This window comes from Abramis brama (assembly GCF_963993115.1).
Source record: "Abramis brama genome assembly, chromosome: 5".
NCBI classification, from domain to species: Eukaryota; Metazoa; Chordata; class Actinopteri; order Cypriniformes; family Leuciscidae; genus Abramis; species Abramis brama.
In genome coordinates this window covers 27,638,619-27,666,067 of record NC_139967.1, presented here as the reverse complement: position 1 = coordinate 27,666,067, position 27,449 = coordinate 27,638,619, and the positions used below count along the sequence as shown (strand labels likewise).

The 27,449-nt window shown below is 37.4% G+C and overlaps 2 protein-coding genes across 7 annotated transcripts in view; one reads left to right on the top strand and one right to left on the bottom strand.

Moving 5' to 3' along the window:
- Positions 1 to 18,434, top strand: part of rtkna (rhotekin a) — a 69,490-nt gene extending 51,056 nt beyond the window's left edge. For 4 of the 5 annotated variants that reach the window (XM_084115861.1, XM_084115862.1, XM_084115864.1 and 1 more), the window contains exons 2-12: positions 4,239 to 4,438; positions 7,111 to 7,172; positions 8,693 to 8,746; positions 9,452 to 9,569; positions 11,471 to 11,695; positions 12,044 to 12,138; positions 12,854 to 12,960; positions 13,047 to 13,175; positions 14,120 to 14,285; positions 16,079 to 16,183; positions 17,691 to 18,434. In XM_084115861.1, coding sequence (XP_083971987.1) covers positions 4,239 to 4,438; positions 7,111 to 7,172; positions 8,693 to 8,746; positions 9,452 to 9,569; positions 11,471 to 11,695; positions 12,044 to 12,138; positions 12,854 to 12,960; positions 13,047 to 13,175; positions 14,120 to 14,285; positions 16,079 to 16,183; positions 17,691 to 18,295 — 1,866 coding nt within the window. In that variant the 3' untranslated portion in view covers positions 18,296 to 18,434. Of the gene's footprint in view, positions 1 to 4,238; positions 4,439 to 7,110; positions 7,173 to 8,692; positions 8,747 to 9,451; positions 9,570 to 11,470; positions 11,696 to 12,043; positions 12,139 to 12,853; positions 12,961 to 13,046; positions 13,176 to 14,119; positions 14,286 to 16,078; positions 16,184 to 16,731; positions 16,823 to 17,690 lie in introns of all 5 variants that reach the window. The other variant, XM_084115865.1, reaches the window with a different exon arrangement.
- Positions 18,435 to 21,177: 2,743 nt separating this feature from the next.
- LOC311084032 (uncharacterized protein) overlaps positions 21,178 to 27,449 on the bottom strand; it is a 43,278-nt gene continuing 37,006 nt past the window's right edge. Inside the window, exons 10-16 of one of the 2 annotated variants that reach the window (XM_084115860.1) lie at positions 26,805 to 26,910; positions 26,212 to 26,694; positions 25,747 to 26,127; positions 25,567 to 25,665; positions 23,559 to 23,671; positions 23,416 to 23,467; positions 21,178 to 23,335 (exon numbers count right to left, since the gene is read on the bottom strand). In XM_084115860.1, the coding sequence (XP_083971986.1) occupies positions 23,199 to 23,335; positions 23,416 to 23,467; positions 23,559 to 23,671; positions 25,567 to 25,665; positions 25,747 to 26,127; positions 26,212 to 26,694; positions 26,805 to 26,910 (1,371 nt within the window). In that variant the 3' untranslated portion in view covers positions 21,178 to 23,198. Of the gene's footprint in view, positions 23,336 to 23,415; positions 23,468 to 23,558; positions 23,675 to 25,566; positions 25,666 to 25,746; positions 26,128 to 26,211; positions 26,695 to 26,804; positions 26,911 to 27,449 lie in introns of both variants that reach the window. The other variant, XM_084115859.1, reaches the window with a different exon arrangement.

The following is a 27,449-nucleotide window of genomic DNA, read 5'->3' as shown; positions in this document are numbered from 1 at the left end:
ACTGATCATTTTCCTGGCGGTCCTGTAGCTGTAGGGTTTTCGGGGGTCTCTGAAGCTTGGCAGATATTAAAATGCAAAGCGTTTGTCACTGTAATTACAGACTCATTAGTTTTTTCACACTCTTTATTGTGTCCTCTATCTTTCTGAAGATTCCATCTCCCTCAATTATTCCCATCTGGGTTAATTTTCAACATTCACGCTTCATTACCGGGAAACAGAGTGCTTGGTGTACTCTCCTCCCTCCTCTTCTCTTTGCTCCTCCCTTTCTCCCTTGCTCTTTCACATCTTCTGCTGCCAGCCCGCCACCATCGCTCACACTTACACTGATGACTGGCACACAAAAACACACACACACACACACACACCGCCTGCCGTGCTGCTCTGCCCTGGCACCTGTCACAGGGTAGGCAGTACTTGGCAACCCTGGAAATGTGTTTGAAGGGTCTTTGTGGCATGTGGTTGTATATTTACTAGACACTTATTCCTGCAGTGCTTACATAAGTGTTTATTTGAAGTACTTACACTACCATTCAGAAGTTTGTGTGGGTACGATTTTTGTAATCTTTTTGAAAAAAGTCTCATGCTCACCAATAATATTCAGCAGTCAATGTATTTGAATGTATTGTAAAATGTAATTTATTCAAAGCATGATTACTCCAGTCTTCAGTGTCACATAATCCTTCAGACATCCTTCTAAAATGATGATTTGCTGCTCAAGAAATATTTCTTATTAGAATCAATGTTGAAAACTGTGAAACCTTTTTTCAGGATTTTTTGATTAATAGAGAGTTAAGAAAACATTTATTTGAGCGAGAGATATTTAGCAAACATTTCTTTTGAGCAATTGAATGCTTCCTTGCTTGTGTGTGATTGAACCATGGCATGAAAGTGAGCAAATAAAACAAGCAGTTACACATTTTTTTATTTATTTGTTTGTTTTTACCTTTCTTCATACATTAATCAAATCTACCCTAATGAAAAATCCAGAATGGGAAGCTTGAGTGATTGAGAACAGCATGACAATGCTTGTCCACCAGCTAGACTTGCACTATACCAGCTCTAACCAGCATAAACCAGCCTGGACCAACATGGAATTCGTGCTGGATTATGCTGGATTTTCCTGCAGGGTCGTCAAGTCACCTTTTATTTTTATGGAGCTTTATACAGTTCAGATTGTTTCAAAGCAGCTTCACAATAATAAACAAGAAAGTAACAGAATTAATTATGCAAACTTCATCAAATATAATGACAATAATATCGTTTTTCAGTTTGAGTCAGATCAATGTTGATTCAGTTCAGTTCAGTAGCGGTATCGATGTTGCAATTTTTGTTTTCAGATGAAGACAGTAGTGTGTGCTCAATTCAACTCAAGTTTTGTCCTCATCCGATAGTCAGTGCAGTTAAATCAGTAATATATAATATATAATAGTCTGTCAATACAAAATAAAAATGTAAATTTTGTTTTTCAAAATATTACAAAGATGCCCATCATCACTTATAATGCTTTGGCACAAACGCAAAATCCATTATTAGGCAATCTGATATGGAGCACTTGTTTCCTGGTCTAATTCATAAATCAATTGAAAATTTACATACCCACTGTCAATAGCTATGTTTCCATCCAAAGTTGCAAATTTAACTTGTGCGCAAAATTGGAATATCGCATAAAACATATTCGAATGAAGCAGCGTTTCCATCCAGTGAGCCGAAGAGGACAAAATCATCACTTCCTGATAAACTGATGCTAAATATCACAAAGAAAAATGGAATTTGCTGCAGTAGGAGAAGCCACTGTATAAAATAATTTTGTATATAATAAATGACTTGCCTCTAGGAGCGCGCAGACGAAACGCAATAAAGTTATCTTGCTTTCGGAGGCTGATGCTGCTGTTTGGGAACGCAGTCGTGTAAGACAGTTCTGGGAGGCAATTATACTGAACCACTTTGACGACAGACTTTGCTCAGGCATATCAGAATGACCAAAACAGCATTTCAGACGAGATCTGTCTGCTGTTTGCTCCAGTAACACCGTCCCATCGCGAAGTCACATGTCTTTTTTGATGCGCATCGGGGAATTGATTTGGTTAATGTATTTCCATCATTCCAGTTTATGTGCAAGTTTTTTTACCAGATAAAAAGTTTATCCGACTCAATTGAACGCATGTGTTTTTATGCACATTTTTAGAATTTATGTGCATTTTGGCGTTTCCATTCAGCGTTTTTTTATGCGAATGATGAAAATGCACATAAAAATAGGTGGATGGAAACATAGCTAATGACAATGTTTTGCTTGACATTAAATGATGTCGCTTACCATTTTTGTTACAAAATGGCATAATTACTAGAGTTTTTACTGCTACTACTGTTAAACTATAAGAAGTCAATATTGGATCTTTTTCAAACACTGTCCTAACCAGTTGAGATTTGGCAAGTTTACAGTAAAAGGCTGTTTTCACACTGACGCCACACTATCACATGCAACGTTTTAATGGATTTCTTTTTCTTAAACGTATCCATCATATCAGTATCCATCTCTCTTTTTTCTCCAGGTCAGCTTTTTCTCACCCTGACAGTGTTTTGAATGCTGTTGGTGGTCAGCTCTGTTCTACAGTTTATGTACTTGTCTCTGTGTACAAACAGGAGCTCTTGCTTTTTACGCTCATCTAGCCCATCTTTTGGCTGTTACTGTTAGATCCAGTGCAGTAAACTGTACAGCAAATCCGGTTTTGACTTAAAAGGAGAACCAAACGAAGGAGCTGCCTTAATTGAGGCCTGGTTAGACCTTAACGAGCTTCTGAAATCTGCACACAAAACGAGGGTCCTGTTGCCATGGCAACATAAGCCCCACTGTAAGGCAGAAGGGCAAAGCATAAGAAGGTCTGGATTATGTCACTTGAGAACAATGTAAAGATAGAAAAGTGACCAAAGGAGCATTTTAAATGCTTATCTTGTTTTGTCAGAATAGACAAAATCTTTAGATTTACACAAACAAAATAAGCCTTGATGGATGAAAGTACAGTTAGTTTAATACGGTCTCACCAGTCATCGATCATTAAGGCAACCAAACACTGTAAAAAATACATCTGTCCCTCACAGCCTCATTTTCACTTGTCAAATTAAACTTGTCTTGTTTTCAAGGTATATAATCGATAAAGGTTAAAATGGACTTGTTTTATCTCTCTCATGCTTTGTTCTCATTTTCTCTGCCTCATTCATTTCACAATAGATTTAATGCTAAATCCCATTGCAGAGTTAATTTGAATGACAGTTATACTCCCCCACTTGAAATCCTCAGTCACACCCATCTCTCCTTTCTTTCTCCTTTCCTCCCTAAGCACCTCCTTTTTTTCCATTTTCATCCCTATTCTTTCTTTTATTCCTGCCCTGCATAATTCAGCCTCGGCTCACTCACATCTTCCCCAAAAGATGCACTGCTCAAGCTCACATGCTAGATATGGCACCACATCCAGACAGTTTGCCACTCTCTATTCATGTGTAAATGATTCAGTGTCCTGGTGTCTGGTTGTTTGAGGCTAAACTGAAGTCAAGAGGCCAGAGCATCTCTTCCAGCTTGTTAACCCCCCGTATTCAATTTCATACTTCACTGCATGGAGACACACAGCGAGCTGGAGCAGTCCATTACAGAGGTCATGTGACTGGAGTGTGTCCTCTTTGCTGTGCCTTTGGACATTTTAGCTTAAAATAGAGATCATTTATGGCCTAAGATTGTGTATATATATATATATATATATACATACACACACACACACATATGATTACACATATGATTGTAAGTATTAATCAGTAAAGTGAAGCAGGGAAAAAAGGCAATGACATGTTTGTGTTTATGTTGAGTTTTCCTTGCGTGTTTTTTCTTTTGAAGACTGTCTTGTTTGACTCCTCATAAATCATCTCAAGGCCCCAGAGAAATGGAAGGCAACCTAAAAACGTTCATGTGGTTACTAGTTTTATTCAAGTCAACATTGTGCAATCTTACTGAACAACCCTGAGAGCATTAGGTTACACTGATGAAAGTCATTTCTAATGTTCAGATCATGAAATTTCTTGACAAAGTACCAATTGCACGTTTACTTTTCGTAGTGTTTATGGTCAACATGTCTCAGTTTATTGTATGAGATTAACCGCTATCGTCCATTTGGGTGAACCATTTTATACATCGTAATTTGTACAACTAGGCAGCAGTAAACCTGACATGAGCCTCTGTTTTTTTTTTCCAGGACAGTGACATCCAGAAGAAGATCGACTATGAGATCCGTATGCGTGAGGGTGCGTGTAAGCTGCTGGCTGCATGTTCTCAGAGGGACCAAGCGCTGGAGGCCTCCAAGAGCCTCCTCACCTGCAACGCCCGCATCATGGCCTACATGTCAGAGCTGCAGCGCATGAAGGAGGCGCAGGTCATGCAGCGGATCGCACGCAGGTCAGAGCTCACTTATGATAAATGTACTTTGGATTGGTTCAACTTAAAGGTACACTATGTAAGCAAGCAGAAGCTCCTCTGTTCTGTGTTTTTTTTTTTTTTTTAACCAGGTGTTTCCCTGGAGGTTTGAGATTTAGCATGCTCCATGTCAACCGTTCTCGCTCATTGTGACTAACTATGCTACTTCTACATGCGTGGTAGCGTAGTAGCTGGACCAACTTTTCTCTATTTACAGATATGATGAGAATCTCAGATATGATGAGAACAAGTTTGGTTAAACTAAATTAAATGTGGAATGTTTGGGTGGCTTTGATATTTGTGGTGTTTTATAAAAGGTAAATCAGATAATAGTTTTTTTGAGGTTAAGCATTTTTAATTATACTGTCAGCACCAGTAAATATGAAGTTTTATCAAAATATGCATAGCTGATATCTACACTTTGACCATAAGTACTTCAACATACACAAATCACATGCTTATACGCTGTCTTACTAAAAATAGCTGAATGTATTTTTGAATGTATTGACTAGAGGTGGGCGATATATTGTTTAGACGATAATATCCAAATTGTTGTCTGGACGATATGCAAAATTGGGATATCGAATATTTCATAATATGTACAATCCGACCCCCCAAACATGAAAAGAGCTGAAATAAGTTAAAGAGAAAACAAATAACGCACACTATAACCTTCTAAACAATTATATGTAGCGATTTTTAATACTGTAGGGCAGTACTATTCCCGGAAGCACCCTCCGAGTGGCCCAGCCCATGGTCCCGTGTCGTCAAAAACGCACATTCATGAGTAAATTCGAAATAGTGCGCGCAGAAGCACATGTGCAAAAAAATTTAAGAATCAGCAATCAGAGGAGGACGCGCTGAAAACTGTAATGCTGTTCTCTTCCTTCATAACTCGTACTGAGAAGGTTTGAGCTGCAGAGGAATTTGTGACAGTTTCACCTGTTCAACCACATCAAAGTTTCGTAATTAGTAAGTCCGTGCTTTTTCTCTTTTTGTTCTTATGTGCTGAAGGGCCGCTGTGCCTTGGTGAAACGGTGTTTGTACGTGAAGAGCTCTTTTCCAAAACGCCATAAACCTAAAAGCTGCCTCAAAGAACCAGCAAAAGTAATGATTATGAATATGTAAAATATTGCAATAAGATATTTTAATTGTTTATTAATTTCTGTGTCGGCTGCAAAGATGAAGTCGACGATAGGCTATTGACTCGCGATCTTCGCAGTAGGCTAGTGAACGCACCGGAGAAATGCACATTTATTATAGTTTTATTTTGTTTTGGATGGTTTTGTTTAGAACCAGCTTTCTGTAAATATATTTCACATTTTTTAGGCCTGTGAGGCGAGTAGGCTAAGGTTCGGTTCATGATGATATAATCTCCAGTTCAAGCACCTTTGTTGTGCTAGCCTATTTATACTTTTTATGTACGAAATCCAGGAAATTGGTTAATGAAAAAATTATTAAAATTAAGATACAATTAATACAAAATGAAATTCGTTTTAAAGAAAGGCTTTGTGCTTTCTATTTTGAGGTCTCTGTGAAAGTTTGAAAGTCTTTTAGTGCCGCTTTCAGAGCGCTCGCGTCCATAATGGAGAACTGTCACGTGTTTTTTCCTCATAAATGCAAACACGAAAAATAAAAGACAAAAGACTTTTTTAAAAAGACAAACCATCAATTTTTGGGAAAAATTATGGATTTATAGCGTTTTGGGGAAAAATGGATGGATTTATAGCGTTTTGAAAATATTTTTTTTTTACTTTGAATTTATCATCAACAATATTGTTGTTTGATTTAATAATTACTGTTGCAAGAGGTGCCTAGTTCCGTTTTTTTATTTATTTTTTTGTAAGTGGAAAAAGTAGGGGCTACCTCAGATTCTGTTTAGTTAGCTCCTTTATTGTTTTTTTTTTTTTCTATAGCCTACAATAATAGGTCAAATGCAGCAAGTCAAAATACCAACTGGACCTTCTTTGCCAGTTTGCACAAGTTTATTTGAAGGATGGCAAAAATTTCTTCTGAATATCGATATCGAGATATTGGAAAAAAATATCGAGATATTCATTTTGGTCAATATCTCCCACCCCTAGTATTGACTCAAAGTAGAAATTATCGGACAGCCACAAAGCACATGACTGCAGAAAATAGTGTTGAGGTCAGAAAGAGTTTAATGTGGTGAGTGTTGTCCATTTTACAGGGGTAATCTCAGCCTCTTTATCAGGATCGTCACTGTAAAGCTAGTGTCAAAGTGTTAACTGTCAATTTAAGGCAATTAACTCCAGACACACCACATACACACATAAAGCTGAAGTGTGTAATGTTTTCAAAAAAAGTTTTTTTTCGTATCCCAGTTTATTTAACTGTAATTAGAGCATTTGTAGGTTAAAGAACTTGTTGCCCTGGCCAATACGCCTGTTGTCTTGAACTTATGTATGGATGTCAGTACATTGCTTTATTTATTTGAGCATATCAACCAACATGACACCACAACATTGGCTCAATAATAGTATGAACTGACCAATGGCATACAGGGGAAGTGCTCAGGAAATGGTTAGTATTTTTACAACTCCATTTGGTGACACACACTTCAGCTTTAATTATAACTGGTTTGAAGCACTTTACACATTGTGGTTTGTGTCTTATTGAGTGTTTGTGTTCAGGTCTTCTGATGCAGGTCCAATGGATGACCGATCCCCATGTAAAGGCAAAGTAGCCATTTCAGGTATGTTCGCAGAAAATAATTCAGGCCGCCGTGACTGTTTTAAATCACATAATGAAAAAAATATACACTACCGTTTAAAAGTTTGGGGAAGTGTAAGATTTTATTCAGCAAGGACAATTCAAAAGTGACACAATAAATCAAAACAGTTAAGACATTTATAATTTTACAAAAGATTTGTATTTCAAATAAATGTTGTTGTTTTTTTACTTTCTATTCATCAATGAATCCTGAAAATTCATCATTCATTCATTCATTTATTCACTGAAGACTGGAGGAATGATGCTAACATTTTGCTTTGCATCACAGGAATAAATTACATTTTAAAACATATTAAAATAGAAAATGTATTTTAAATTGGAATAATATTTCACAATAGGAATGTTTTAGTGTATTTTTAGTGCTTTGGTGAGCATAAGAGACTTACAACCCCAAACTGAATGGTAGTGTATATAACATTCTCTGTTTTTATTTATTTATTTGTGTATTGTGTGTAAATCATGCAAACCAGTCTGTTTATACGGGTGCCTGAGCACTAAATCACACCCCTGCTGTTTTATGTATCAGCGCCTGTGTCTCAGTCTGCTGTGGGTCTTCTTTTACGAGTCGTCCTCCCCTCCTCACTGTCTGGATCTTTTAGAGGGACCAACCCCCCTCTTAACACCCAGTGCTATTAACTCCCAGTTCAAACTCCTTGACTGCACCCATGGCAATTTGTGTTTGAGATCTACAGTGAGAGGCCTGTAGGGGTGATACTCAGTAAATGCTGTAATTATTACGTCATCATGAAGAGGGTTATAGAGGACCTTAAACCCTCACTTCACAGTCACATGCACGCTAATGTAAACCACTCTCATATGTAGTCACTGACAGAATCTGCTGATTTTGAAGAAAAATTGTGTGCAATGGTTTTATTGGTAGCTAAACACATTATCAAATTAGATGAAATATTTAATAAACAAACACAAAAAGGGTGAGGCATTTGCAGAATTTTATCAATGAGGAGCATTCCTGTTCAGCAGAAATCTGCTTCACTTTCTGCAGCTGCAGAATCTGTGTGGGATTCCTGTTCATGTGCCATTATTCCATCACACCAATGCATCCAGACTGTTATTTAGTTCATCCCACGCACATACAATCTATAATTCCTACATGCAGCCTCTCTTTTGTTGTCTGCTGTCCATCATCTGCAGTCAGTATCCTACTAATTGTTCCATAACAGCCTCTTCCTATTAATTGAATAAAGTTCTGATGTTATCAACAAGCTTGATTACACAGATCTTGATAGAGAGGCACATCCAGCTGGGCTTGAGCGATGAATGTGGTCTTGATGTGGCGGGTGGGCCAGTATGATAAAGGCAGCATGGCGTAAAATACCAGATGTGTGTTTCGAATGTATTTTTCTGTTGATTGACATGGAGTGACAGCCAGCAATGGTTGCTCGCAGCTGTGAGTGACACTGTGTGTGTGTGTGTTATAACCTTGTGTGTTTCTCTCTGACCTCTGACTCCTCTGTTTTGCAGATCTCCGGATACCTCTTATGTGGAAAGACACAGAGTATTTCAAGAATAAAGGAGGTAACATCTGTTTTTCCTCCTCTCTTTGATATGCATAACACTCAACACATAAGTAACACTGCATGTTGTTTAATAACCCATTGAATATCACACACTAACAATAGGGAATACTGCTGTGGTACATTGTGCATTCAGTATATGCATTACCACAATAACGAAAAACACATTTATTTATGAAGCGTTCAGGCCCAGCTAAGCCCTCTGGGTAAACAGAATATTATTACTGGCATATAAAACATTTTCCAGACAACAGTGACTAATGTAGTTTTGCCTAAGGTGCTTAGAGCAGCTGACAGAGGTGACATTATGTTGATAAATGTGACGCAGGAACCCACATGCATGTGTTATTCTCTCATGGGAAAGCTTTTATATGTGCTTTATCCTGTTAATATGATCATATATTTTAAAAGCCATCAACATGATTAAGGCAAGAATGTTTAGGACTGGTTGTGCCACAATTATTCATGTTCTATAATTTGTACAGGGAAAAAAAATTACACAGATACTAATTTTCCCCTAAGCAGGAAAAAGCAGGACAGCACACACACAGGTGCAGGAGTAAGTGTTTCCTGAATGAATAGGGTTGCTTTGGGGGATTTTACAGGCACTGGGCCAAACCTGCAGCTACATTGGGGAAGACATTAGAACAGGTGGGACCTCTAAGTAGAAATCATGTAAAGCAAATGCCTTTGTTTCTTTCTTCAGAGCTGCATCGGTGTGCTGTGTTCTGTCTGCTGCAGTTGGGTGGTGAGATCTTTGACACAGACATGGTGATGGTGGACCGGACGCTGACAGACATTTGCTTTGACAACACAATTGTCTTGTGAGTGTGCATGTTTTGTTGCTTTAACTGTTTAATTGGACATTTATTTAACCCATAAGGTGTTTAATCTTTGTGCAACCTTCTAATGTTCATAGTCTGTATAAACTCTACACGTGGATAAATACAATATTTTGTTAAGCTTTATATTAGGTGTCTTTAACTACTATGCACTTACATAAAAACGTACATACAAAGTACTTATTGTGTTCTTGTTGTATTGCAAAACACATTTGCTACTATTGAGGTGGGATATAAGGTTAGGGACAGGTTCACTGGTGTGGGTTAAAGGGTTAGTTCACCCAAAAATTCTGTCGTCATTTACTCACCCTTATATCGTTCCAAATCCATAGGACTTTTGTTCATCTTCGGGAACACAAATGAAGATATTTTTTTGAAATCTGAGAGCTTTCTGTCCCTCCATTAACAGTCTACGCAATTACCACTTTGATGGTTTCATAAGGAGATCGTAAAACTAATCCATATGATTTGAGCAGTTAAGTCCAAATTTACTGAAGAGACACGATCACTTTATGATGACCAGATTGAATTTAGGCTTTTATTCACATATAAACATATTAATCAACTCGCACATCAGTTGTGGTAAGCGGAAGCTCAAGCATGTTCGCTTGACTTGCGAGAACCAAAGAGGTTCAGTCTAGTGTTACACAGCACTTTTGAGCTTCCGCAAGAACCAGTGAGGTTCGTTCTCATGTGTTACACAGCACGTTTAAGCTTCAGCAAGAGGTTTCTCACAAGTCTTTTATGTGCTCTGATCAATATTTATGTGTGAAATAAAAGGTTAAATTCTCAGGCTCTCTTCTAAGCTCTCAGGTTTCATTTAAAATATCTTCGAAAAAGTCTTATGGGTTTGGAATGACATAAGAGTGAGTAATTGATGACAATGTCTTCATTTTTTGGTAAACTAACACTTTAAGGTGAAAGGGAAGGCATAACAGTGTGATTAAAGATGCAAGTACAGAAATTAATTATAGCTATAATTACATGCAGTTATTTTAAAATATAAGTACAATGTAAAAACACATAAGTACACAATAAGTGCACTTTATCAAATGATTCAAATGTATATTTAATTATATTTAAATGTTAGTACATAGTAATTCAAGACCAAGCATTTTTATAATAATAATAAAAAATAAAAAAAGTCCATTAGAAGCTCATTTGGAGCATATGTTCCTGTTGGTTAATGTTTGCTCAGATACAGTAAAGGCCTCTTTAGTGAAAAGCACAGATTTAAACTGCATAGAATGTGTTAAACTTTACTAGATAATTTCATTCAGAAGTTGTAAGTACTGCTACTGTTCAAAAGTTTGGGGTCGGTAAGATTTTAAAAATCTTGAAAGAAGTCTGTTATGCTCACCAAGGCTGCATTTATTTGTTCCAAAGTACAGTAAAATTGTGAAGCATTATTAGTAAATCGTTTTTTAAATATATTTTGCAATGTCATTTATTGCTGTGATGGTAAATCTGAATTTTCAGCATCATTACCTTCAGAAATCATTCTAATATAGTGATTGGAAAAATTGATCAAAAACATTTCTTATTATTCAGTGTTGAAAACAGTTGTGCTGCTTATGTTTTTTGCATATAATATTCCTCCAGGCTTTTTTGATGAATAGAAGGTTTAAAATAACAGCATTTAATGGAAATGTATTGTAACATTATAAATGTATTTACTGTCACTTTTGATCAATTTAATGCGTCCTTGCTAAATAAAAGTATTCATTTCTTTATAATAAAAAAAACCTCTTACTGATCCCAAACTTTTTTAACAGTGGTGTATACTACTGTATATGTAAATGTAATTTTGCACCCTATTGATATCAAATGTGTGTAATAATATGACGTACATGTGCTTTATTAATGCTGTTTCCTGTGTGCAGTAATGAGGCCAGGCCTGGGTTCGAGCTGCGTGTGGAGCTGTATAGCTGTTGTTCAGAAGAGGACTACTCAGCAGGCAGCACACCGAGGAAACTGGCCAGCAAGCTGAGCTCATCTCTAGGCAGGTCAACGGGAAAGAAAATTAAGGCAGGCTTGGAGCCTGGAGCCTGCAGTCCCACCAGCAATGGAGGAGGAGCGACAATCCTGCTGCCTGTGCCCTCTGTACCGTAAGTGTGTAGAAATGTAGGCCAGTGATAGACTTAATGATAAGACAATACTGTTCAATATTTTGGGGTCGGGTAGATTTTTTAAATGTTTTTGAATGTCTCTTATGCTCTCCAAGGCTGCATTTATCTGATCAAAAAAATACAGTAAAAACAGTAATACTGTGAAATATTATTAAAAAAAATTAAATAACATTGCTATTTTAATATCTTTTAAAATGTAATTTATTCATGTTATTTATTCACAATTAATTACTTCATCAGCCTATCATGTAATTAATTCAATTACGTTTGTATTTGATAGTCCTAGTTTAAATATGTTTGCATATTCCCTATTTTATGTGTTTACAGGGGGCCCAAATATCATCTTTTGGCTCACACGACCCTCAATCTCTCTCACGTCCAGGACAGCTTCCGCACACATGACCTCACCATCACAGGAAACGGTGAGCTGCCAACTCTTTCTACCACTGCCTTTTTAAAACTGTTTTTAACTAGGAACATCTTTATTTTGAGAAGAAAAAGTCAAAATACTGTTTATATCAGGCACAAATTACAGTATTTTATCTTTCTTTTTTACTTTAGATATTAGAATGATATGTAATTTAATGACAGAATTTGATATTTTACATAATTTTGACTCTATAAGAGTGACAAAATAAGATGCTTTGTCTGATAAAGAGATTGTAATGTCTAAGTTCGGTCATCAAGTGCTTGTGGGATTTTATTTACAGCACATTTGTTTATGACATGATCATTTTCTTCACATTGCAGGTAATCAATTACAGACAGGCCTGCAAAGCACATTTGTGTGTGTGTGTGTTGTCGACATCTGTCAGATTTATTGTGTTATAGGGTCACGCTCATAAACTTCTCTAGATGGCCAGTCGTGGTGTGTGAAGGGCCAATAAGAGTCGCTTATAGCCTGAGGAGTTACTGCAGACAGTCTTACAGCCCGAGTGTGGGCCGCTCGCTCTCGCAGATGATAGTTTAGTTTGCTGTAAAATATGTACTAAAACTCTAGGGTGCAAAACATGATGTCATTTGAATTGCTTGTTTACTGGGTTTTAAAATAGTTTCTAACTTGGTAAGATCACACCTTCTTTTATCATTCTCTCAAGTAGGAGTGTCATTACTGTCTGATTTTGTCTCTCTCTGTAGAGGAGTGTTCGTACTGGCTGCCTCTGTATGGGAGTGTGTGTTGTCGTCTGGCCGCTCAACCTCACTGTATGACGCAGCAGATGATGAGTGGCTGTCTAAGGGTAAAGGTGTGTAGGAAAAACACACTCGGAATATCATTTTTCCCCACTTCACAGTTGTCTTTGGCTAATGTTCTCCTTCCTTTCTCTTTAAGCTTGGAGGTGAGCCACAAGGCTGGACAAATGTCTATGGTGTTTTAAAAGGAACAAATCTCTTCTGTTATCATCAAAAAGAGGACATGGAGGCCAGTGTGGAGCCCGTCTTAACTATTGGTATAAACAAAGTAAGCCACGTTCAGTCACTCTGGAAATTTTAAGCATCCTCATTTATGCATGATATCAGGGTCATTGTTCTGCTTTTGGAAATAGCGTGAGATAATTCTCCATTGTGCTTTTCATAAAATAATTCTTTCAAATGCATTCTCTGTTTTTAGAAAGATGTTTCTGTTCCAAGATGTTTCATTGTGTCAGTAGTCATGAAAAGATTTTTTGTTTGGCCTGCACTTGGAGTGTATCTTTCGGTGCCCCTAGAGAGCTGTGTATCATGAGCACAAAGAGCCTGTTTTAACATCTGAGAGCTGCACATTCCTCAGCTCTCAGGTGACTGCTGCGCACGGCAGGCGCTTTACTTGTGCTCTGCTGCCACCTACTGGTTTTAATTGAAATTATTACTAAATACTGCAAAACATGAGCTCAGGTATTACAGTTACAGGTATTACTGCATATCATCTGACTTAATCATAACTGCATAGTTCGTAATGGTTTAAAAGTAAAGTTTGAAAGTGAAAAACTAATATCTCACATCCTTTAGATGTCTTTAAATATCGTATATCCTTTAAAGGAATGTAATGTAAGCTGTAATATATAGTCAACCAGTCATTATTGCAAAATAAAATACATCAGACTGTACATTATTCTTCTTATTCTGCATACATACCAAACAAATAAATAAATTACATTAAATTTGAGTTTAAATTATTTTATATTGTTAGAATAAATTGACCACATTCAAAGGTGATTAAAAGAAACTATATATAGTTGATATCATTATTATTATTATTGTCAAATATACATAAACAACTATCAAATTAGCATACTTTTATTTTGCACTGAGTTTTAATTCTTGTTCAATTTGCTGACCCTAAACTTCTGAACGATAGTACGATAGAACGATATATATATATTAATTTATAGTTTATAACGTGTTGTTTTCATGTGTCTATTTCAGGAGACAAGAATAAGAGCTGCAGAGAAGGACCCTCACAGCAAGGCACAGAATATCCGTATCACTAACCAGTATGGAGGAGAGGAGGTGACACACACACTAGCAGCGGACAGCAGAGAGGACACACAGCACTGGATGGAAGCATTCTGGCAACAGTTCTATGATATGAGTGAGTAAATGAACTGTCAACTTACTAAAATAAACCATATCTTGCACTAAGTGACTAGTTTATTCTAAAACCATAAGCCACAAGAAATTAACATTACGGTGCAAAAATTCATTAAAGTTGCAGTAAGCGAATTCTAAAAGAAACGCTGTTGAGAGTGAGTGAGCGAGTGAGAGAGAGAGAGTGAGATTTGAAGAAAGAGAGATGACTGAGAGACATTACAAAAGAGAAAATATCAGAAGAAAATCACTGAAAAAAAAAGGGTTATGATCAGGCAAGAGCTTTAAGACCCGCAGTAATATTAGAAAAGCTTTCCAGAGCTGGAGAGAACTACGCGGGAAGGCCTGAAAACGGGGTTGCGTTGTTTCTGCTCCATACATGAGTAATATTGGTTTTGCTATGTTTCCCAGAACCAATATATGCTGTTGTAATGTTAGTTTTGAGTCATTGTCTGGAGCTGTTGTGGTGCTGGTGACTAACAACCTACTCTTGCTTGTATATACTTTACTTGTGTACTGTATGTTAATTTTTTGTTCTTCCTTGTCGTTCGTTCGTCAACTTTGCTTTATTTTTCGCGAAGCATTATTTTGATTCCCTTAAAGGACAACTCCAGTGAAAAATGAACCTAGGGGTAATTAACACATGGTTACCGAGTCGATCGTTCCCTGCGATGCGTTTTCATGAAAATCGAATGTATAGAGTTTAATCTTTAAAAACATATTAGCTCATAACACTAGTATATGGGGCATAGAGTAAGTAAAAATAAATCGCTAGTTAATACCACTAACAAGGCTCAAAATAGCCTCACACTAACACGGTAACATAATGAGGGTCCTTACATACAAACCGAAGCATTGAGAACTTTGTAAGTGTACAGACAGTTTAATAAGAAGATACTTTATAAAGACAGTACATTACGCGTTTACATGCAGGAGCCATTTTGGAAAACAGTCTCGACTAATCGAGCCACAAACGCCGTGCTACGTTAGATTTCACAAACGTAATTCCTATTGACCAGAGCTCACGTAGCACGGCGTTCGTGGCTCGATTAGTCGAGACTGTTTTCCAAGATGGCTCCTGCATGTAAACGCGTAATGTACTGTCTTTATAAAGTATCTTCTTATTAAACTGTCTGTACACTTACACAGTTCTCAATGCTTCGGTTTGTATGTAAGGACCCTCATTATGTTACCGTGTTAGTGTGAGGCTATTTTGAGCCTTGTTAGTGGTATTAACTAGCGATTTATTTTTACTTACTCTATGCCCCATATACTAGTGTTATGAGCTAATATGTTTTTAAAGATTAAACTCTATACATTCGATTTTCATGAAAACGCATCGCAGGGAACGATCGACTCGGTAACCATGTGTTAATTACCCCTAGGTTCATTTTTCACTGGAGTTGTCCTTTAAGCTATGATCATTTGCTCTTGCATTGCGTGTTCGTGCATTTTAGAGATGGAGCAATGAAGAGAGGGGCGTGTTTGGGTTGATTTCAGATATCCACAGTGTTTCTCAGAAATTGCTTACTGCACCTTTAACTGTGGTAAAATCATGTTTATGTCAGCCTTTGAGTAGCTTTTTGCTGTTATGAAACTGCGAGGGCAGCAATATGCTAAAAGACACAATGCTCAGTCATATATATATATATTTTAAAAAAAATATACATATTAGTTAACAGCATTAAATTATTACAATAAATAATTCTTCTGCAAAGTAATATGGTTTATTAGCCTGATTGCAGGTTCAAAGCGCTTGCCAAAAAAGTGTGACTAAGCCACTTGCTCCCTCTACAGGCCAGTGGAGGCAATGCTGTGACGACCTGATGAAGATCGAGCTGCCTTCACCACGCAAGCCTGCCATAGTCACGCCGAAGCAGGGTTCCCTGTACCATGAGATGGGTGAGTGCGTTCAGACACATTTACAGAGGCTGGAGGAATTTTAAGCCCTACTTTGTCACAAAATAAAGCACTTCAGAGCCATAACACCAGTCAGATGATGACAGAAATAATGCACAAGCAGGATTTCCTGCCATGAATAACACAGATATGTGTCTAACGATGATGTGTGGATTGAACTGCATGTCCTTGTCCTCTGTCAGATCTGAGCCTTTCTCGTAATCAGTTTCTCCTTTTAACTGCTAAATGAGAAATCTGCTGTTTCTGACAAACTGACAGTCTTTTCTCTCTCTCTTTCTCCGTCTTATTTTCTCTGTGGTTTTTATGTCTATCTCTTTGCTGATGTTTTCCTTTTTTTTTTTTTTTTTTTTTGTTCCTCACTATTGATTTTTCATACACTGGTTTCATGCCTTAAATTTGTAATCCAAACATCCATCCCATACATTTACCCAACCACCGTACCATTATTTGGTTACTATATAAACCCTCATTCCCCGTGCCCTCCCCACAACCCTGGTGCATTTTGCTGCCCTCCCCCTCCCCCTCTTCAGTGACCCCTGCATCCGGTGAGGGGCTTTTGCTGCAGGATAACGCTGTCTCTGCTGAGATCCGAGCTCTGCTCTCCTCCTATTACAATGACAGGTGAAGTAACTGTAATGAGAAGTTACCTGACCTCACCTTCTACCCACATAAGATGCCACTGTCCCACGTCACCCCGTGACCAACAACTTTCAAATTCTTGAAACAAGATTTCAAATACGGTTCTAACCTTTTATACATTCAATGAATAATACATAAATTACTTTCATTATTTTATTTTATTTTCACTTCTTTTATTTCAACAATATATTTTATTCTAAAAAGTAAAAAAATATTATAATAATAAATGGAGCAATTCCAAGAGGGTCCTCACACCATCGGTGCTCGGGCCCTAAAAATATAAAATGTTAAAATAAAATGAGTAAAAAAAAAAAAAATAGCATCAGTATAGATTGCTGTTTTATCTTAAGAAAATTGATTATATTATTTTAATTCATTTTATTTCAGTAATTAATTTTATTCTAAAAAGTGAAAAATATAATATTAAAATTTTACTCTTAAGGTATTTAAGATTTTACTTTTTACCCGTTTATTTTAATGTTTTTGATTTTATTTTATTGTATTTTCACTTTTTGTGCACAATATATAACAAAATAATTGTATTTTATATTGTATTGCTTTAATTTGTACTCATTTTATTTTATAATAATTTAATTTAATTATTATATGATATTATTTTATTTTAAGCTTTGTAATTGACAATATTTTGGTGTGAGAAGAAGCTCAGTGGTCAAAAGTTACAAAAACCGTCCACTTACTAAGAGCAAAATGTTGGATGTTGAGGATGTTCTTGAACGACTATGTAAATTAAGCATGCGACTGTAAATAGACTGATAGTGTCGTTCCAGGAGTCTTTTTTTTTTGTTAGAAACAGGTTTTCATTGTGGCTCCTGTTCCTCTCCCGTCACAGTTATTGACGCCTCTGACGACATTGGAACGGTCACTGACATCCTGGCGCGTCGCATTGAAGAGTTTGAGCTGAGGACCCAGCTCGAATCGCCACCTCACTGGATGTCCCTGTTTGCAGAAGATCCCCCGAGAACGCCCCTAAACCGTAAGCACCTGCCGCCCCACTCGCCCAGCCCTCGCCTGCACAGCCGCCAGCCCCGCAGCCCACGCTGCCACCGCACACCCGGACTTCTCTCCTCCAACGCCAGTCTGACCTCAGACGGCGACAGTCCCGCCAGCGCCAGCCCCTGCTTCCGCCAGGCATGGTCCCCCGACACCTCTTCCTCTTCCGGTCACTTCCGCCCGCGTACCCTCTCCCTGGATGCCAAGCTCTCCACTCTGCGCTTCCGGTGCGCCTGCCAGCCGCCCGCCGCCGGCTCTGTGTCTCCTCGCCCCGCTCAGACTGCTCTGTCCTGCTCCAGTTCCACTTCCAGCAGCAGCTCCAGTGAGGGCAGCAACAGTCAGGAGTCAGACCTGGGCTTCTCTAGACCGTCCAGCGCTCGCCGCAGCCTGAGGAACCTGAGAGCCAAGCTAGACCCCAGGAACTGGCTGCAGAGTCAGGTGTAGCTGTCACACTTCCTCTGGTTACTATCAGAGCCATCGTAACTTCCTGTGTCCCCCTGGAAAAAAATCTGGAAGACCTGAGGTCATGTTTGCTCAGCATCCTTTTTACATAATAACTGGGAGAGGCAACATGCAAAATTAACTTTTTCTTCTGCCTTTTAAAGGAGCTTCTACAATGGGAACTGAATATATAATACACCTTGATATATATAGCATTACACATTGTCTCTGCATGAAATGGCCATTATTTCAGACCTTTGGGGAATGTGGTGTTTTTATGTGAGAGAGATTCCTGATACAGTGGTTTTAGACTGGACTGAAGCAGACTGCCTTGGTGTTGTAAGATCTGAAAGTTTTACTTTTTGACCAGCCATCGTTTCAGTGCATCGTTTTAGATTTATGTATTAGAAATAGGCTCAACACTGTCTCAAGTATTCATCATCACAAATATTAAAGGCTGGCCATACACTACCATTCAAAAGTTTGGGGTCATGAGAGATTTTTCGATTGTTTGTTTGTTTTTTGAAAGAAGTCTCTTATAATCACCAAGCCCACATTATTTTATCACAAATATTTATCAGAAAATGTACTTTATTCCTGTGATGGCTAAGCTGAATTTTCAGCATCATTACTCCAGTCTTCAGTGTCACATGATCCTTCAGAAATCATTCTAAAATGATGATTTGCTGCTTAATATTTTTGTGGAACAGCATTTATTTGAAATAGTAAAGACATTTATAATATGTTACAAAAATTACTGTCACTTTTGATCAATGTAATGCTGGTTAAAAAATTAAAATAATATATATTTCAAAAGAAATCTTACTGACCCCAAACATTTAAATTGTTGTGTATTTTCAGGATCAATGAGTTTCATGGAGAAACAGTATTAATAAACCTAACGTGTGAAAGTTAGCTTAAAGGGATAGTTCGCCTGAAAAGACAATTATGTCATCATTAACACCCTCATGTCATTCCAAATCTGCATTACCTTGTTTACTCTGTGGAACATATTTTGAGAAATGTCTCATTGGTTTCTTCCATATAATGGAAGTCAATGGTAGCCAAAACTGTTTGGTCACTAACATTCTTCAGAATATGTAATTTTATGTTCTACATAAGAAAGTCATACCGGTGAATGATATAAATACATGCGAGTAAATGACAGAATTGTAATTTTTGGGTGAACTATCCTTTTACCACTAATGAATTTCACTTTATTAACAAGTGAAACTGCATCTTAAGATCACCAACCTGCAAGTTATCAATAATTGACTTTCTTTCAAGGTGCACTCGAGTCATTTTTGTTGTTGTGCTAAATGGTCGCTTTTGACATACAGTATACTGACATCTTGTGGTGTGGATGCAGCATCAAAAATCTATATTTTTCATTTGCAGAAATGCTAACAGTTAGCTATGCGTAATTTCTTCTTTAGCAAAAGTGTCTAATAACAGGAGGGTTACTGAGTTAAAGTGAGCACAGTAATATTGCTGGTCATAAAGTGACCCGCTCCATGTAAAATAAAATGAATATGACTGAAGTGAGTGTATGTGATTTGATGCATATTTTTCAACAGTTTCACCTGAGGAAAAAATGACTGAGTGCATCTTTAACAAAATAATACGTGTAGAAATATCTGCTACTCTGTAAAAGTTCATAAACTTTTCTTTGCATGGCCTCCATATATATATATATATATATATATATATATATATATATATATATATATATATATATATATATATGCAAGGTCCAGACGTCTGTATTCAGGTTTATAATGATGGGATATATAATGTGACTCCGTTTACTACCTGTGACTGTGATGACCTCAGGATTACTGTACATACCTTATCACACTCTGCAAATGTGAACCCCTACAAGTCAGAAAAAGCTTCAGAATGCACATTAACCAGTATTCAGCACAAGCTATGAAATATGGCTGACAGTTGGAACGTTTTGGGTGCTTTGTTTTGAGCCATTGCAGAAACGGCCTGTCTGATTGAGAAGGGTTGCAAAGGCACTACTATGCAAAGCTACAACAGTTCAAAGATAATTGTGTATTGTAGATTTCGTTTACATAAGCGGTACATGCATTATTTTAAGATATCCTTTTTCCTTGTTGGCTTGCAGGTCAGTTCTGTCCAACACTTAATGTGCTTCTAACTGCTGATTTTGAGTGTTTCAGTGTCATAGCGCATCTTCCAGATCAGATAAACTGTGTATTTGCTTGAAGACTATTATATTAGCAATATTTACAATAATGCAAGTCTAGTTGGATAACTGTTGTTGTGATTTCAGTAAAGCCTCAGGAGTGAAGTTACAGTCTATCTTGCCATAAAAAAAATATTAAAAATACAGGTTAATAACTTTTCTGTATTGCAGAAAGCATCTACTCAAAATATTAAGCATCCAAACCTGTATTATATTTTGATCTTTCATTTGAGATGAAGATAGAGCTGATAAAGACATGTTTTCTTTATAATGATTACGTGTAGTGTTTTACAAATTCCATAAAGTTGGAAGTGTAGAAATGGCAAACTAACTTTTCCTCTTAAATTCAGACGTAGTAGGGAAAATATTTGTCCTAGTAACTATGATGCTACAAAATTAACAGTTCTCAATCAGTCAAAGCGCCACTGGCATGTATTTAAAAACTGTAAATTCATTCAAACAATTTTTATTGTAAAGTTTTGTAATTTTCATTTTGTGTTTTTATTAAAGTTGTGTTTTACCATATTAATTTTTGTTATAAATAAAATTATATTGACATTCTATCAGGCGAGTAAAGCTCTAACTATCCTTGTAGAGAACATCGAATGTTAACTTGGAGGTAAGTGTCATTTCAGCAGGTTGTCTGCATGTCTCTGGACAAATCACTAATAGATTCATGTACAAAAACAATTTATTGTAAAAAAAAGAATGACCTAAATTAAAGGACACCAGCCATTTTGTGTGTGTGTGTATGTGTAATTCTCTTTAATTCATGCAGTGGTGATTTTACTAGACTAAATGTTCAAGAGAGTAAACTCATTATGACCCAGTAAAATGAATCCCTTTAATTTGATCTCATGCATTACATGTTGAATATGGTTGCTTGCTGATTATGATACTCCGTGTACTGGCTGTGAAATAACTCAAAAACATTAAAGCATTATTGCAGAATGTGAATAAAACATAAACGTAATCATTTATTACAATAAGAAATTACTAACAGAGAGCATAGAGTAAATGAAATGTGTGTCAGGTGCGATGTATGATCTTCCGCATTAATACAGAAGAACTTTGTTAGTTGAAAATGTACCTATTACTGAAATCTGGTAACACAAATTAAATGGATTAGACGGAGCCTCTCTGGGAGGAAATATATCTATGTTCATGGTCAGAGATAAATAAATTACATAGAAAAACAATGTGTATTCGATAGTATTTACACAACAGTGAACATTGTCTTATTGTACACTACTGTTCAAAAGTTTGGGGTAATTTTATTTTTTTAAGGATATTAATACTTTAATTTAGCAAGGATGCATTAAATTGATTCAAAGTGACAGTAAAGACATTTATAATGTTATAAACAATTTCAATTTAAAATGAATTCTGTTCTTTTTAACTTTGTTCATTTAAGAATAGAAGGGGGAGGGTGGGGAATATCATGGTTTCCACAAAAATATTAAGCAGCACAACTGTTTTTAACATTGTTTAGTATTACTACAATAAGAAACGTTTCTTGAGCAGCAAATCAGCATATCAGAATGATTTTTGAAGGATCATGTGAAGCTGAAAATTCATATATATGCTGAAAATATATTTCATTAGAAAACAGTTATTTTAAATTGTAATAATATTTCACAATATTACAGTTTTTACTACCTTTTTGATCAAATAAATGCAGCCTTGGTGAACATAAGTAACTTACCGACCCCAAAGTTTTCAACAGTAGTGTGTATGGAAGAATTTCATTTTGACAGAAGGTTCAAAGCATTTAAAAACATGCAATGGCTGCCAACTTCTGTTATATCGCTATCTGCCTATAAGATAACACTTAAAATTAGATTTTTTTTTAACCATTTCATTTACATTGGCTTTCATAATAGCGAGGGGTTTCAAATATTACACTAAAACAATAATTTCAGGAGAAGTACCTTTCTCTAAAGGTACAATGTTGGAAGAGCAGGGTTTTGACCCACCAGTTGTGGTTCATTCCCTCTGTTAGGCTAGTTTGTATCATTGGATACCACTTTCTCAGGTGTCTGCTATGATCAAATCATTTGGTCTCGGCAATGACAACTTTTGTATTGTCTGCACACCTTTGCAGGTATGACACCATTCAGAATGCTGTAAGCACATCTCTGCTTAAAAAAAAAAAACACATTGCATGTTACAACTATATAACCTACATTATCAAAATGTCTCATACTGGTATTATGAAAAAAAAAAAAAGTTTCTATACTCAGGACCAAATGTTATGTGACTGTAAGCTGGATTTATGTGTAAAAGAGAAACTGAAATCTGTTCTCCAGTTGACACCACCACCACCTTTGGTATCATTTAGTAATGATAAACGTAACAACTGTATGTAAAATAATAAATGATGAAACGATAAAATGATGATGTAAATTTCGATTGTAAACGAAATTGTACTGAATCAGTCTCTCAACTCACATCATGTGAGAATCCTCCTCAGTCTTGCAGTTGATGATCATTAAAACCTCAATTGTCGACTTTGGCTGTTTGTTTTGGAACGCAAGGAATCGTTGGCCGAGTTGTGCCTGTGAACGCTTCCCTTCCAAACCCTTTTCCTGTGACTCTTAATCTCAGAGTACATGGTACATCCTCATAGACTGGGTTTTGCGGTTCTTAGTCCCTGAGAAATGGTAAAAAGAAAAGAGGGAAGAGGAACCGTCTTTAGATGGTCTCTACAAAGTTGGCAGGAAAGAGACCCTGGCGTCCATCTTTGCTGAAGCCCCTCCACCACGCTTTGTCGATTGTTTCCACGTCACTGATGATGTCACCAGGTTCAAAAGAGAGCTCATTTTCATCCTCTGTGGAGAACAGGGAAGTTTCAAAGGACATCTCAAATTACAAATTACACAACACTGCTGCTGAAGCAAACAACACCAACCTGCTTGGTAGTCATACAACGCTCTCACGCGCAGAAGTCTTTCTGGTGATGACTAGAGTAAGAAGAAAGAAAATGTAGTACTGCTGAATTGTTTTATCACATTAAGATGTATTTTGAGTCATTAAGTATGGTGTTGTATGTACTTTGCCATTCTCAGTCACCAACTCTGCTTGGATTTCATCTAATTCTTCCTCCTCACGATTAACCGTGTAACAGAACCGCTCAGGTGTGCTGTGCTCAGATACATCAACATCCTCTACTTAAAAACAAAACAAGGTGTAAAACTCATCATTCATGTATTTATATATATTCACCACACAAGAGACAACAAAACTAGATAACTTGTGTACTTGGGCCACACCCCTTTACACCCAATGCAATTTGGATTTCGCACAAACCACTCTACAGAGACAGCTAACTGTTTTCTCCTTGAAAACAAGTCAAAATTAGATGAGGGTGGTATAGTAGGTGCAGTGTTTCTGGACCTTAAGAAGGCTTTTGACACTGTGAATCACCAGACACTATTATCAAAATGATCTTTTTTTAATTTCTCGGATGAGGCCATGAAATGGATGGAGTCCTACTTAACTGACAGGAAACAGAGCGTACATATTGGTAATTCTTATTCTTCATACCTCGACTGTAATATTGGTGTACCCCAGGGGTCAGTATTGGGCCCTATCTTGTTTAGCCTGTACATTAATGACTTGTCTTCAGTTTGTCAGTCTGTTAATATACAAATGTATGCAGATGATACAGTTCTTTATTTGCATACTAAGAGCAAACAACAGGCTGCAACTAAATTAACACTGGTACGTGTTTCTGACTGGCTAAAAATGTCAGATCTGCATCTTAACATTAACAAAAGAGTGTATGTTCTTTTCTAAGAAATCCACAAGTGCACAGCAGGCTGATGTTTTTATTGAAGGAGAAAAACTCATGGTTGTGTCCGATTTTAAATACCTTGGCATTATTTTAGACTCTAATTTAACTTTTAAAAAGCATGTTAAAAGGGTGGCTAATACCATCAGATATAATCTGGCTAATTTCAGACACATAAGGCCATATCTAACCACAGAGGCAGCCAAACTTTTTATGTATACCATGATTTTTTCCCATATATCATACTGTTTCACAAGCTGGTCCCAAGCAAACATGACAACTCTTAAACCAATAGAAACCCTTTATAAGCAAACTTTAAAAATACTAGATCAAAAACCTATCAGCTATCACCATTGCCATATCACTACAAAATACAACTTATTCAATTTTGAGAGAGTTTCTTACAGTTTCAAGATGCCTGCCTCATTTTCAAAATATTACATGGGCTTGCACCTCCACCACTGGGTGAATTTATACAACAAAAGAACAGCAGTGGCAGGGCAACTAGGGCAGCCACTAGGGGAGACTGTGTTGTACAGTATAGACGTAGTAAGTTTGGCCAAACAGTCTTCTCAGTACGGGCCTCAAATTATTGGAACTGTCTCCCTACTGAACTCAGAGAAAGCACCAGCTATCTATCATTTAAACACTCAAGAGATGGATAAAAAACAATCAAAACTGCAATCATCAATAGTTGGTTTACCTTATCTTAGGTACTGCCCTTCTTTGTATTGTACTAATTTTATTATTTGTTCAATTCTCCTTTATCTTCCTTTTTCTTTCTTAATCTGTTTTCTATCTTTCATGTATTCTTTTTTTTTTTTTATTAAAGTAATATGATGATGTGTTGACCTGCCAAGGGACTACAGATGAAAATGAGCTTTTCTGCTAACTCTGGTGCATTTACATTTTGAGTGTAAACAAAAACTGTCAATTGATGTGCATTGTCCCTTTTAAATAAATAAATAAATAAAAGTCTGAAATACACTACACAACTTTTGCCCTGATCTGCAGTCCGGAGGAGTCAGCCCTACTTTCTGACAGTCAGCTCCAGTCTGCAGAATTTTGGCAGTCAAGAGTTGACAGATTTCACATCACATCTATGATGTGCACAGACAGTTTTTTTAGCTTCCGTCGTCCAGTCAGAGCATATCAAACATGTCTGATATTTTGAGTCGATTTTAGAACACCTTGTTTTCATTTGTCATGCGTCTCATAGCAAAGAGGTGCATGTCTCCGATTGATTTTGTTGTGTTTGGAACAACTTACCTCCAATTAGCTTATGACCTGTACCATTCAGTGGTCTGCCACATTCAGATTCATCTTCTTCAGTCATCTGATCATACTCTGATGTGTTCACACACGACTCTGAACACAGCACAAGAAGCATGTCTTAAAAACCTTAAAAATATTATGCATTTCTTCACGTTACATCTGTGTTCCCATCACCTGGGCTCTTTGGAAGGTCTTCCTCAACTTCATCATCTGAGATCGATACCACGTGTCTGGACATGTGGTTGACATTAGGGTGGAATTCCTCGGATTCTGCAGAAGGCTGCTCCTCAGAGTCTGCTTCATCCTCAGACTCTGACTCCTCAACCTCCACCAGGGAGCTGATGACACTCTTCTCATCCTCAGGCTTGAATTGTTCGGTTTTCACTGCTTCTTCATAGTTTGTGGTGATCACAGTATCTGAAGGCGGAACTGACATGGCTGAAGTTTCCTCTGGATCCTCTACCTCTTCTTCATCTTCATCTTCTTCGACCAGCACAGCCTTGACAGTGAAGTCCACTTCTGGTTCACACAGCATTCCAGAGCCAGTTACAAGCTCTGGAGGGAAGATATTGTCAAGATGAGTCATTCTACAAGACCATTTTCAACCATTTTCAACCATTTAGACCCAAGTAAACTTACCCGTATTGTGCAGTGGGTTATCAGAGAGCGAAGCTGGAAAACGTTCTGTTGTGACAGCAAGTTTCTCCCTGCTAACGTCATAGGCGCAAGACTCTGACTTGTCGTGACTGTCCAGCAGCTTTGGAGACACAGGGGAAGCGGAATCGTGTACGGGTGCTTGAGGAGGTGGCCGGCTGGGAGGTGACGACTGGGGTGGAGGGGGTCTGGTGACAGGCAGACTGAGTGGGGGCGACACCGGTGGGACAGAGCGCGGGGAAGGTGATGGGGAAGGAGATGTTTCAGGATGCTGTGGTGAAGGGATCATCTGATAGGGTGGACTAAGTGGGGATGTTGGACGTTTGAAGGACGTGGAATGTGTGCGTGAGAACGGAGACCTTGCAGAGGGACTGTGTGGGGATGTGGGACCAGAATAGGAGTTGGCCCTCTCAAAGATGAAGGCTGTGTCTGTCAAACTGCGTTGGTAGCGACGGAATGGAGATTTGCCTGAGGACCAGAACATAAGTCAAAAGCCTCCACAAAACCTCAAAAAAATATAATGAACACTGTAAGTTGAAAAAGTTCAGGCATTTTGGGTTTCTAAAGGCCTTGTTTACCTGATTGTGGTGATACAGGGCTTGAAGAATTTTGTGAGGATGCGGATAACTGCCTAAAAAACTCCCTGGGATTGATGGTGCGCTGGGAAACAAGTACTGCTGCCTCCTACAGGACAAAAGAAGAAGAATTGTTCAATCCAGCAATGTGTTTGTGTTGATAAAGGAATAGATATGAATGGGCCTTAAAGCAGAGCCTCAACTGGTTTTGCTTCAAGACATATTACAATGAACAAAGTGGTGACCCAACCAAAATTCTTTAGGATGCAAAAAACAATTCAATTGGTTACATGCTTTCAGCAGTTTCACCACACAAAACACTTAAACCATGTTTATTCTTGTTGCAAGTTAAAAGGTTCGTTCACCCAAAAATTTAACATTATCCCATAATTTACTCACTCTCAAGCCATCCTAGGTGTATATGAGGCGTATATGGCCAAAAACATTCAGATTCATATTAAAAAACATCCTGGCTCTTCCAAGCTTTATAATGGGAGTGAATAGTAAATGAGATTTTGAAGTCCAAAAAAAGTGCATCCATCCATCATTAAAGTAATCCATATGGCTCCAAGGGGTTAATAAAGATGCATGCGATGCATTGTGAAGCAAAGCGATGTAATTTTGTATGAAAAATATCCATATTTATAA